At 37.1% G+C, this 13,232-nt stretch overlaps 2 protein-coding genes across 5 annotated transcripts; both read right to left on the bottom strand.

Moving 5' to 3' along the window:
- Positions 1–257: 257 nt before the first annotated feature.
- LOC103724318 (photosynthetic NDH subunit of lumenal location 3, chloroplastic-like) lies at positions 258–4,068 on the bottom strand. Of its 4 annotated transcripts, none has more exons than XM_008815543.4 (3): positions 3,964–4,068; positions 2,095–2,353; positions 258–605 (listed from the first exon to the last, which is right to left on the bottom strand). In XM_008815543.4, the coding sequence occupies exons 2-3, from the start codon at positions 2,338–2,340 to the stop codon at positions 507–509; spliced, it is 345 nt and encodes a 114-aa protein (XP_008813765.1). In that variant the 5' UTR covers positions 2,341–2,353; positions 3,964–4,068; the 3' UTR covers positions 258–506. The 4 variants fall into 4 exon arrangements, with proteins under 4 accessions (XP_008813765.1, XP_038971329.1, XP_026656363.1 ...); XM_039115401.1 differs by having other exon boundaries at positions 2,095–2,390; positions 3,964–4,010; XM_026800562.2 differs by lacking the exon at positions 3,964–4,068 and adding an exon at positions 3,833–3,934.
- A 2,745-nt stretch (positions 4,069–6,813) lies between these two features.
- LOC103723907 (uncharacterized protein At2g24330-like) lies at positions 6,814–12,931 on the bottom strand. The gene is made up of 6 exons (XM_008815002.4): positions 12,769–12,931; positions 12,378–12,656; positions 11,068–11,212; positions 7,973–8,082; positions 7,427–7,844; positions 6,814–7,347 (listed from the first exon to the last, which is right to left on the bottom strand). Exons 2-6 carry the CDS (start codon positions 12,651–12,653, stop codon positions 7,079–7,081), a joined length of 1,218 nt encoding a protein of 405 aa, XP_008813224.2. The 5' UTR covers positions 12,654–12,656; positions 12,769–12,931; the 3' UTR covers positions 6,814–7,078.
- Positions 12,932–13,232: the final 301 nt, after the last annotated feature.

The following is a 13,232-nucleotide window of genomic DNA, read 5'->3' as shown; positions in this document are numbered from 1 at the left end:
ACAAGAAATTCCACCCCTTTCCCCCTTCTGCTTGTTTGAACTCTTTCAGTGCAAGAGAATTTTACCTAGTTAGCACCCTTGACCAGATCGGAACGGAGGTTTCCGTGCCATCCTGGTGTGCTCATCTTTGTTTTCAAGAGGGTGAGGTGTTCAGAACTGCCTACGCGAGTATGAGGGTGTTGATGCATGCATTACTGGGAATACATTTTGATCTCAGAAACTGCTGCTAATGGAACTTGATCATAAACAGTAGTATAAGCTCAGAAAGGGGAACCAGGGTTAGCAGTTGGCTAGACCACCGTAGTAACTATAAGAGTTCAAACAACAACAAAGCTTTCAAGGTACTGAAGGCATGCCTTTTTTTCTCTCTCTCTCTCTCTCTCTCTCTCTCTCCATTTTTCTACTCAAAAAAGAAAAATCAAGAAGGAAAATGGAAACTAGTTGGGAGATATTTCTCTTCTTCATCTCCTCGGACAACGGCTCTGTTCTTAGAGTCCACTTTGGATCTAATGGAGTGACGTGATCACTTCCTGCAACGCAAGAGCTGTATCACTGTAAAGGATCTGTGTAAGAGGGATGCTTCTGCTCTTCACTGCCTGATCCAGCTGTCATCACAAAGACCCAAAAAACTTAAGTGAGCATCAGAAACTTAATGTTTCATACCATTCAGCAAACTAACTAGTTGGCATATCATAAATTTATTTAGTAATTTTCATATTGTTATCATTATCATTATTATTATTATTACTGCTACCACTGGTATTACTGTTTTTTTTTTTTTTTTTTGAGAACTAAGAAGGAATGATAACCAACTGAAAATCAAGTAACAGACTCAAAGCCAAGTCATTGATACCAACAATTCCTAACAACTTTGCCAATTAGACTAGCCGGTTTATATTATTATGTTCAGCAGGACATGGTCCAGCTGAAATAAGATTTCTAAATAATCTAAATATTGTCATTAGTTAATGCATTGTAAACTTCTTCTTCATCTCTTTTTTGAAGAAAAAGTCGACCAAAACGACATTTCATAAGTGAGTATAGTCAAGTTAGCTTACAAGTAACTAAAAATTGGTCTGTTTTCTTAGCGATGTTGCTGACTGTAATTTTAGCCTGCAGTGAAATAGTGCTTCCGAGAGGTTATTAGAAGCTGGAACTTTTATGGAACTAGAATTTCCAAGTTTAAGGATCAAGAGTGGTAGTGTTGTAATCAAAATGTATTTTTTGGTGTATATGTTCAATTTTGGATTTATGAAGAGAGTTTTTTTTTGGATAAAATTTACCGAGAGAGAATTGAAATATTGGCAGCTTCCTATCGCTTATCCATGGCTTTCAGAGATATAATACTTTGAATTCGCTATGCGAATTTAATTGTTCATGTATGATAGATAAGAAGATCACTCTTCCATAATTAGGAATCTCTGGAACTTCAAACTTTCACAGTAAGCATGTCGACTAAAACGCTAGTTTTCTTTATAAAAAAAAAACCCTAGTTTCTTATAAACAACCTATACTAATATGACCAAAGAGGACCAACTATGGTGTGCTCCTTGGAATCCCATCAGAAGCCCCAGGCGAACAACAAGGGCCAGCCTCCATCTTCGCAAAATGATAAGCCAGCACTAACAAGCCCAGAGCATGACATGGAGTTGACCTAAATAAAATGAAACAAAAAAAAAAACTACCACCAAAGTGCTACCAAAATTTATATGCTGAGAAGCCTATTTGCCCCAACATGATGTGGCTCCTCAGTTGGATCAATGTGGAGGCTAATAAAATTTGAGCAAACTTGGTGCACATGAAAACCACATTTGTGAAAATACAATTTGAGGATATCCTCAACTTCCTATGTGCACAAAGACCTAAATCCTCAACTTCCTGACTGTTTTTAAGAAGCAGCTTTTTTTATACTTAAAATTTCAACCTTCAAAATGCTAACAAAAATGCTCATCCTACAAAATAAGATCCATATACACCTGAATACCAATTCAAATAACTAAGGTTGAACATCAAAAATTGAGTATACTGCGGCACTAATGAATTGCTTAGCATTGAAAATAGCTATAATACAGGGAAAGCAAGAAGCTAACTTACCTCTTCCATGAAGTAAAACAACTTATTGGCAAGGTCGGTGAGGGTCTTCTTCTTGTGCTCATCGCGAGCACTTGAGATAACATGGTTCAGATCACAGTACAAAAAGGTCGACTTGAGGCGCAGATCCCTCCCCATTAGCTCCCATGAATCCTCATCATCATCTATCATATCCTCCTCCAGGGAAAGGAGATCAGATGCACACTTCTTAATCCGAAGGACGCTCCCTTTGTAGTCCTTGTCCTCCATTGTTCCTCTTTGCCTAAGTATACAAAGAAACCCTCTCAAATTCTGATGGTCTATACTCACCAAACACAATTCAAAGATGGATTAGCAATCTTCTTGAACAAGGTAAGGAGCAGACTGTTCAATTTTAATAGCAACAAAGGGAAGCAGTGAGGAGAAGCACCTCCTCAAATTTGTTCAGAAGCAAACAGGGTTCACTCTACACTCAGAAAGCAGCTATGCAATAGGGTAATCTGATCATTATAAAATTCAAAGTTGCAAGATGATGAGCTACGTGGTCCTCTAATGCATCTAAGCCAAATCATGAAGGCAAGCCACTATTCAGAAATTAGAAGGCCATAAGTAACTTTCCATCATAAACTATAGGGGACTTATAAAGAAACTGGAGGGATCATGGTCAGAAACCTAGTCATGGAGGAAGGGATCACATGAGTTCCCCTGGTCTATCTATGGAACACCAGAAGAGCCTATGTTTTTGGACTTTGTATCTGAAACATAAATTAATACAAGAGGAAACAATAAAGGAAGGTACTGACACTTTGTTTCATGTGGAAAGGCAACCATTGAATCAGAGCCTGAATAGAGATCAATTTCCATACGCAAAAAGGAAGCCACAACCATTGAAGGAAAGAATAAGAATTGGCAGAGCAATGACAAGAATTAAAAAAAGCACTCTAGCAAAAAAAAAAAAAAGAATTAAAAAGAGCAAACCTTTGCAGGTGATCTAAAGATATAAAATTCAGAACCCTATGAAAGAAATTAAGGATGGGTTGGTTATCTTCCTAAAATTTAAAAAGGCAATCTGCTTCCTCTCCTGTAAAAGTTTGATGAGTCTTTAAACTACAAAATAGAATTAGTCAAGATTAATAACAACGATTCTCAAAACACAAAAAGAAATATCAATAGCAAGGTTGAAACAAACCCTATACAACGATTCTCAAAACAAAAAAAGAAATATTAATAGCAAGGTTGAAACGAACCCTATACACACACACACACACACACACATACATATATATATATATAAGTTTTATATATAAAATCAAAAGGCTGCAAACGCCACCAACTTGAAGGCATCAGTAATGTTCCCTTTGGATTTCCAAAAGTGGAAACGTTGCTCCTATGTCACAACATTTCTCCAGTAAATCATCCATCAAACTAAAATCCAAAGGGAATATACCGCCTCACAAAATTATACATTAAAAACTCTAAACCAAACCCCAAAATCCAGATAGAGGGACAAGAGAAAGAAAAAGGAAAAAAAGAAACAAAATAGAATAAGAAGAAAGGATTTATATACATAGCAGTTGCTTGGGAATTGCAGAGTTGTATCAAATCAGGAAACGTTCTTCCTTCCTTCTACCAAAAAATAGATCATGAATCCAATAAATCCAAACCACTTTAAAAACAACAATCCGTATTTCAAAATACACAGAAATAGAACTTTTGACGCCCAATAAACAATCAATAAATAAAAAAATTCCTTCCCACACACCTTGGCTTCCTCAAAATCTACTGGGCTTCTTTATTTCTTGTTAATAGATTCGCAACACTCCCAGAACGATCATGATTCATAATTGGTATTAAATTAGATTTTTTTTAAAAGAAAAAAAAAAGCAGTTGTACCTTAAAGCGGATGACCGGTGAAGGGGGTTTATCCGTACAATTGAAAATAATAAAGACTACGTATAAGAAACGGTTTCGGTTGTGGCCCTGTTTTTATAACGGGATGGGCCCCCCTTACTCTATCGGCCGTTTTATTGGCTCGCTCCTTCCTGGCTCCGTTTCCTCCTCCGAAGCCTGCAAGATTTCCAGCGGCTGGTGGCATCTTTTTTTACCCGGCTAACTTAATATATCGGACCACACAATAAAATATATATATATTTATATAAATATTTTTCTTAATATCAAATTTTGTATAAATATTTTTTTAAATTAATATTTGCATGTATATTTTTAAAACATTTGTTTTGCTATTTTATTTTTTTTAATTTTTGCATATGTACCTACGTAATTTATAATTTCAAATTAAAAAATAACTAAAACATCCTTCGTAAGTAGATACACAAAAAAAGAAAATCACAAAAGAAGATTAAAAAGTAATTTTAAAATTTTAATTTATTTTTAATTAAAATAAATATGATTTTTATTAATTGTGTTAGAAGAATCAGGCATTTGTGTAAAAATAAGACTACGTATAGAAAACGGTTAGCTATAGCTGTGTTTTTATAACAGGGTGGGCCTCCCTTACTCTATCGGCCATTTGTTGCGGTTCGGCTCGCTTGAAAGCCCTTATTCCGTTTCCTCCTCCAAAGTTTGCAAGATTTCTGACGGGTGATGGGATTCTAATTCCAGGCTGGTGGCATCTTTTTTACCCGGGCTAACTTAATATATTGGACCACACAATATTATTTATATATATATATATATATATATATATATATATATATATTTCTAAATATCAAATTTTGTATGAATATAGTTTTTAAATTAATATTTGCATGTATATTTTTGTAAAATAATTGTTTTGTTATTTAATTTTTCTAATTTTTGCATATATACCTGCACCATCTAACGCTATTAAAAATTTACAATTTTAAATTAAAATAACTAAAACATCCTTTGCAAGTAGATACGAAAAAAAAAAAAAAACAATCGCAAAAGAAGATTAAAAAGTAATTTTAAAATTTTAATTTATTTTTAATTAAAATAAATATGATTTTTTATTAATGGTGTTAGAAGAACCGTTACATTAGGAGCATTTGTGTAAAAACAGTATTTTATGAGGATATAGAAATAAATATAAATTTTAAGATGGTCTTTACATAAATTTGAACATGTAAAATGGCATTCATGTAAAAATACCCTAAGAATATATATATATATATATAAGGAAAAGCTGGTTCAGCCTACTCATGCTAGCAAACCCAGTACCTGTTCGGCCCGTGGGCCAGGTTTTTATACTGTTTGGGCCGGTCTCCGGGCCAGACTCGTCAAGATTTCTGCAACGTTGCTATTACTTTAAATTGACGTATTGTTTCTATTTGATATATATTTTTGCTTGTATCATTGTGTATTAATTGATGCATTCACAGTTTTTGATTGATGCACTCCTTTTCTTTGCTTTTATAAGAATAGAAAACAAACAAATTAAACTGAGATTGATGCATCTAAATATAAGATATTTAAGAAGATATAGAGATAGACAAAAGGTGCTCTCTCTTCACCTTCTTTTCTCTCTCTTATGGTCCAGCCCTGAGATGATTTTTCTGAGAGTTAAATAAGAGCCAAGCGGCCATTAGCGTCTTCAGAGAGCTCGTATCATATATCAGCTAAGGCTTAAATTTCCTTATTTTTGTCTGACTAGAAATCCTACGGCAAGATCCTTTTCGAATATTTCGAAAAAGGATTCATCAGATATCATGTTCCTACCCTTTCAAATCGATGCCATCTGCGTGCATTCCACTCTTCCCACAGTATATGACACCTTACCTAAGTACTGTAGATTATAACTGATAAGCAGGCATCCGCGGCTAGGCGTGAACATTTCCTACAAGATTATCTGAGTCGATTTTAGTATATTGTTTTGCCTAATTGATACAATTGAGTCCAGTGTCCCCTGGTCGTATTGCCTGAATCTTGACAGGCATCTCCAACCATCATGGCTCTGTTCATGATTTCTGATCTGAAATATCAAAAAGCTATTTTGCAGGAAACATTTGAGATTTTGTAATTTTTGTGGGTGAGAAGTATGTTGGAAAATTTTGAGATGGACCTCAAAACGTCTTGGCTGCACCTCAGCGTTCTTTTCTTTAGAAGGCAGTTGCAGACTGATCACAAATTTACAATGCATGCTTGGGACACAAAGCCAGATCCGGCTGGACCTTACCTAAAAACTCATGTTAGAGCCTGTTGGAATTTTTATACATGGTTGGGCTAAAAATTCTGCAAAATTTACCAAATAGACCAGTACAATCAAAAGACTTTTTTCTCTCTATGACATTTAGCTGATCTATCTAAAGCTATTCCTGAATATTTTATGAATATAAGCCTAGCCTAATCTGTTGTAATTTTACTAATTGTACTGGCCCAATCTACAAATTCTTTAAGCCCAATTCTATAGAAAAATCCAAACAAACTCGAAGAAAGGTAAATATCCCATACTTCATTATACTGCAAAGCACTGGACAACCTCACTGCACTGCTGCCACAGGTTTGTAAATGTGGGGAGCTTCACGGGATGGGTTCAGGGCCGGGTCTTTTGGACCACTGTTCCAATAAAATCTTTTGCCTTTCTGCCTCCCATCAGCAATAGATTTATAATCCAATGCTTGACATCGGACTATAGACTCAGAACAGTACAAAAACATGTGATGCAAGTTTGCAGCATTACACTTCATACATATGCAGCATGCATATTTTTCTAGGAGTCAAGATTATCAGATAATAATATGATGTTGCAATATGGAACAAAAATATACCCAAGTTTATAACTCATCACAGAGCAACCTTAAGCTGTAAGCCCACTGAGAATTGCAATTATTGATTCATCTAACAGGAATTCTAACTTCATCTTACATCTGCAAACCAGTCGCTCCCACTCTTCAAAATACACGCACAAAAAAAGGGGACAGTACATAACCCAACCGCAAAATACTCAACCATCCAATACAAACAATATTACACCACAAACATGGTAAACATGGCACCGTGTTCACCAGTTCCCCTACTTACATAAGAATCAACTAGCATGTGGATCAAGTTCTTTCTCGCCGGTCTCTCCTCCAGGCAGCTCTTCAACAGTTGCTAAACTGCTCTTGACTGCATTGCCAGAAATGGAGCTCATGTTTGCTTTGTAATTGCCGCTACTACCATCAACTGGAGAGGTGGGAGTGGACTTGCCAGAACTTGAACTTATTTCATGCTCCTCTGCTTGTTGTGAACCATTCAATGCATGGCAGTGTGGGCAGTAATATGTTATGTACGGAAAATCCTCTTTCCTGGCCAGTCCTGCAAATATATTTAACCAGCGAGTCAGTTCTCTGCAATTCACTGTCAGAGAAATGAAGAAGGTATGTAGTCTACCCACCATTATGCATATGGCAGTTGCCACATATAAGCGCATAGCACTGTGTTGGATCCTCTCCCACAAGCAGGGCAGCAATTCGAGCAAGCCATCCCCCATCATTAGGGCCTGAACCTTTATAATGCTCAACAACTCTCTGATTTGAAGGAGAAGCTTCTTGGGCATCAGCACCGCATTCATCGAAGGCTTCATCAACAAACTGAGGCATAGTGCCACTCCCAGTGCCATGGCTTCTAGCATGCGATGGCTTTCTATTCCGAAGTCCGGTAGATTGCACCAGCTCAGCATCATTACTTTTACCCAGTGATGTGCTAATATTAGATTCATCGCCCACAAAGATTTTCAAGCCAGAATCTGACCCCAGCTTAGAAGCCAGAACAGTTGCTGCTGCAGCCTTTGCAGCAGGATCAAGGTCATATCTCTGGGTTCACAGTGGTCCACAGTCAGCAAATAGTCATTTGCATACACAAAAGCATACCTGCACAAGGTTCAATGCACACAAGCATGCAGAAACAGAAATACAAAAGTGGAGAAAGATGCAGAAAACACCTGGATAAGCTGCTGTGTAGTGTAATAGTTTGTTCTCTCTTTCAGCTCATCAATTTTTGCTTGCCTTTCAGCACGGAGCCTTTCAAGCAATTTCTGGTCCTTGTGATCAACTGCAGAGCAACATGAGGTATGAGTTTTTGACTGTACTATTAGCAACTCCAACCCACACAGAGAAACCTGAAGTGTTTCACCCCTACATCTAAACATGCATCACATAAACTTGGAACAGATGAAAGCTAAATGAATATGATGTGATATTATAAGCTATGTTATAAATTTGGAAAAAAAAGGAATACCATAAGTTATTGAAAGTAACAGTAGCTGCTTTAATCATGAATTCTGATGTTCCACTATGCGCATCTTAAACTCTGGAAGTTGCGATATATCAGATATTTTAGAAATAATATAGCATGAAATCAAGTATAAATGCGTGCATGTAAAAATAATTCTTTTGTAAGATTGGTTATTTTTTGAGTCTAATGTGCTGTTTGTATTGTGTAAGAAACAGAAAACATCCTATAATAGAAACTGAATAGGAAATGCTCCTTACATGTATGACCATGAGATCATGTATGCAGGTATATCAAAACCATCGCACATCAAAAATTGCTGAAAATAATACCTATTCATAAGCCAAGTCCTATCTCGCTATTCAAATATGCAGAAGAGAAGATCTCATGGAATAGGTTTCAGCAGTATAAATCAAGATTCACCATCTCAGTACCGGATCCCGTACCAGCACCATCTTATTACAGTGTCAGTACGCGGTTTTGTACAATACAGCTACGTGTACCGAGTATCGGTACAGTACAATGCAGTGTACCAGTTCGGTACCGGTACAGGTGCCAGTACGACCGGTATGGCAAATCTTTATATAAATGATTGTACCACACACAAGGGCACTGAAGTGAAACAGCAGAAACTTTAAGCACATTAGATTAACCTTAATCAGAAAACAGAATCGATTGGTTGCATCATATGCATCAAGGACAGTGGTAGGCATGGAGAGGTGCAGAATTCTTTTTTCTATTGAAACCATTGAATTTAAGAAGTGGACATCAAGGAAAATGGGATATAAGTGATAAAAAGAGTCAAGCAAAGTGCATATAGCTCTAGATAGAAAGGAATGGCAAGTGGCAAAGCATGGGGCATAAAGCTAAACTGTGTAAGGGCGAGTTGAAGATTAAGTAATATAAACTTCATGTGGCCTAAACAAGAAATCTTATGTTTTGGGAAGTCATTATCACTCTAAACTGAATTCTTCTTCTCCACATAAACATGAAAAAAAAATACAGATAGAATTTCAACAAAATCAGCCCATATAGCTAATATACAAAGTTTATTACACCAACCCAGAATTTCCTAGCATCCCCTCCCCACTCCCTATTCTCCTCAAGTTTCATTATTGTACTGTTTCATCAAACTTGCCAATGATGTTTGATTCTGTGGAGATCAATCAAAACCAACTATATGCAAAATGATATTTCAATAACATGGCATCAGTCTTCTGTATTGCAGCACAGGCACCACTCTAGATGACACTAATTTCAGGGAATGAATGCCAGATTTATTATATTCATTAAGGTAAATCTTTTTGCATGAAAGAATGACAAACATTTCCCCAAGCAAGAACCTCTTGTCGGTTTTAGATGTATTGGATACTGCACTCTACTCTTTTCTTGCTGATAATCCTATTCTTTGGAACCCACTCAGTCTGCTATTTATGGAATACAGCAGTGCATCTGACGGTGTAACCAAAGTTTGAAGAATGAGACTTTGCAAGAATTTTCTTAAAATAGACCAGAGCATAAGAAAATCCAGGTTGCTAAGAAAAGTAGGCCTCTGTTAAGCTAAGTGGTTTACCACTTATATGATTCTCATTCAACAGTATGGGGAAGAGCCCTCCACAAACCAGATTTCTGATTCGAAACAACTAACAACTTGAAAAAGTGAATCAAATAAGATTGAGATTCTAGAAAATATCGTGTACAAAATTGTTATGCCACAAGCCAAAATGACAGAAGCTAGCAAACCTTCAGAAGGAAAGAATATTTTTCCAGAAGGGTTGACATAACTCATGTTAGCTTACCTTTTATCTTAAAGAGATTTTCCAAATTTTACAGGAAAATTACTTGTCTACTATGGTAGAATAAAGTTTACATTTGGAAATGGAACTTTTACAGAGATTGCTTGATAAGTCTATCAAGAAAGACAATTAATAAAAATCATGCACTAAACCATATTAGGAGAGAATATATTGCCTTGATATTTTTCAAGTAAGCTTTCCTTTCATCTTGAAGCACATTTTGAAATGTCACAAGTAAACTGCTCATTTTAATAAATCTAGCAATTTATCTAATGCTTTTTTTTTTTATGTTAAGGGAGGACACCCTACTTTTATTAAAGATCCAAGAGTATTTACAACAGAGATGAAGAACAGATGATCAGTTACAATGTCGGGGAAGAAAAACAGGTGTGAAAAGGGAAGGCTAAAAGTTCCGAGACCGAAGTGTCTGATAAACGGAGCAGAGGATGAGGATGCACACAAGAAGCAGCGGGGAATCCTGAAACATCATCCAGGTCATCTACCAGTAACAAACATTGCAAAGTTATTTCAGTCAATCTCCAGGGATTCCCAGTCCAACTCTGCCTCCTGAAATGCCAGCCTCTTTTGGGCATAATGCTAGCAAGTGGAGATTTTAACAATTTATGTCAAAAGCATTTTTAGAAATGCATAACCAATGAAAATCATGTCCGTTATCTTGAATCTGTCAACTTGACATGAACCAATTCAGTTTTATCAGCTTATTCATTATGATAACTGTGGTTTTGGACTTACAGTGCCACTACCATCTGACATTTAAAAGAATTATCTAATAGGAATGGATAACTTCCTCAGAATTAAGTGATTTCACAGGTAAAGTATAAGTAAAATATAAGAAAATGGATAAAAGTCGCTTAAGCATATATTTATAAAGCATGATTTAAATTGCTTCTATAGAATACAAGCAGAATTTAAAAATCAATCAATATATGGTAAGTTAATATAAAAATTAAGTAAAAATTCATGTTGGGATAGAGTTCATGATATTTACGCATTCTTGTGAAGCTTACAAGTGTTGAATAGATAGCAGCTGATAAGCCAGGCAAAACAAACATAGGCAACACTCTGATTGCCCTCAACTGCCAGCTCAAATCCACTGATCTTGTTGTCGTGATAGCATAAGCCACTGCTACCACCTGGTAAAAATATCAACCATCATAAGAAACCTAGTTCAAATTTGAAATGTATTTCACAACCATTAACCAACTATATTCAAAGATAAGAAGAGTCATGCCATTCTCAAAACCAAGGAAATATGGAGACTAATCAAGCATTGATGATAATGTCCTATATCTGGATAAAGTGGAAGCAAATAAACGAAACCAGCATACATCACCAAGCACTAGTAAATACATACTTGTATGGTGCAACAGCAAATCAAACACGTAAAACTTCACCAAGCAATAGACAACTGATTTTTACTTACCTAGCACTATATCATATGTCCATATAATTTTCTAGTCAATGTTAAGTTCAAAAGTTACCAGGACTGTCATTTTAATAGCACCACTCTTGTACTGCTATTTAGGATCGAGAAGCGTTAAACTGGGCAGAAGGACAAAGTCCAAGCCATAGTGGCCCACAAGTTGCTACAGACCCATGCAGATGGAAATATCTCTGATACCACTGAGACAACCACTAAAGAAGTTACTCACAGGATAACATCCAATGAATGGGAGAAGAGGAGAAAGACAACTAGCGGCTGTCGTTTGCGTTCTATAAGAAGGTAAGCTCAAATAAGACAACATGATCTGTTTAGGCTAGAACAAGGAAGAAAATAACTGATAGGGATCGCATTATTGCATAAAAATAAAGAAGATAGCATACTTTGAGAAATATAATGAGGCTATATAAAGGCGCGATACTGACTGGACTTGTTAATAGTGTAAAGAGTAAATAAGAAAGGCTTCAAACAATATAGGAGTAAAGAATAAGACCATAAGCGGCATTAATAATGTACAGAGTTGGGGAAAGAGCCTGAAATAGTTCAAATATGTATAGAGCACACTCAAAAAGCCTCTTTTAGGGAGGCTGTTAAATATATAGGAGGTTATTGATCTGAGTGACAAGAAGACATCAAAAATTAAAAACAAGGATAGAGGTAAGAAAAGATAATGTATAAATACTCTTTGTTTCATATTAATCAATCGTGCAAAAGAACATATTGCAAAGAAAGATACATGCCATGCCATGCACAGAAATCGGAAATTTCAGCAAAACAAATAGAAGAACAACGGAAAAAAAATCAACGATCTCGTATTAAGCTCAATTGATTCCGAGAAGGAACAAAGGGAATCCGACCTCAAGAATGACCGAGAGAACAATAATATTCCTGGCCATCTTCCTCGACGTCCGAGCCCTTCTCTTGAGCCTCGCGTGGACCGAGGCCTCCTCTTTAGAGATATGCTGCAATCTCTTCTCGAAATCCTCTCTGGTTCCAAAAATCCCTTTCCACAGGCGAGAGACGAATCCCCCGCGCTGCTTCTTTGCCGCCACGATGGGCTCGACTTCTTTCTTCGAACTGGCCGCGGATTTCGCCGGATCGACCCCCGACGCGGGGCCAGCATCCTCCGCCATTCCCTGAAACAAAGAAGAAGGCAAGGATCGGATCGTACTGGACCAAATTAAGAACAAAAAAAAAAAAAAAACTACCAAAAAGCAGTGGAAGACGAGATCCCATCGAAGAACGTACCAATTATCCGATCGAAGAGGGGGAAGGGAGAGAGGTTTCTTTTTAAAATAACTAATTCCGACGGATTCGTTGCTCCCGGAGGAAGGGGATTTGGCAGGTCTTTCCACCGCCTCGCTTTTTTGAGAAAGCGGACGAGTTCTCGGGCGAGGCAGGGTGGAATGCACGCAACGGCGTCAAGGGAGGAACGGTAATGGGCTACGTAGTGTGTTACTCTAGCTCGGCCGTGTTGCTAAATTTCGGCCCAGCCCATGTCTAGCCCGGCTTACGCGATCCGAGTAACTTTTGCTTTGAGTGGGCTTAGCTAGGAGACACTACACGCCAGGGACTTCGATTCGGATGAACGGCAAGGGACGGGGTTTTACAAAAAGGGACGCATCCCCAACATTGTCATGGTCACAGATATCGCTGGTATTCTCCACCTGCTTCTCTCTAGCTTGATCAGAACCTTCCCTTTGGACATGGAG

Source organism: Phoenix dactylifera, chromosome 18 (assembly GCF_009389715.1).
Source record: "Phoenix dactylifera cultivar Barhee BC4 chromosome 18, palm_55x_up_171113_PBpolish2nd_filt_p, whole genome shotgun sequence".
Lineage (NCBI taxonomy): Eukaryota > Viridiplantae > Streptophyta > Magnoliopsida > Arecales > Arecaceae > Phoenix > Phoenix dactylifera.
The sequence above is the reverse complement of the archived record's forward strand: the minus strand, read 5'-3'. Positions and strand labels throughout refer to the sequence as shown.

Bases quoted from the DNA above. Each gene is read 5' to 3' on its own strand.
- LOC103724318 (XM_026800558.2), bottom strand. The intron at 606-2,094 runs GTAAGTTAGCTT...TTGTGATGACAG, and splicing joins TGTTTTACTTCATGGAAGAG to CTGGATCAGGCAGTGAAGAG.
- LOC103723907 (XM_008815002.4), bottom strand. From the start codon at position 12,653: ATGGCGGAGGATGCTGGCCCCGCGTCGGGGGTCGATCCGGCGAAATCC. The intron at 11,213-12,377 runs GTCGGATTCCCT...TATTTTTACCAG, and splicing joins TTCTCTCGGTCATTCTTGAG to GTGGTAGCAGTGGCTTATGC. The intron at 8,083-11,067 runs GTAAATATCATG...GTTGCTCTGCAG, and splicing joins TGTAAGCTTCACAAGAATGC to TTGATCACAAGGACCAGAAA.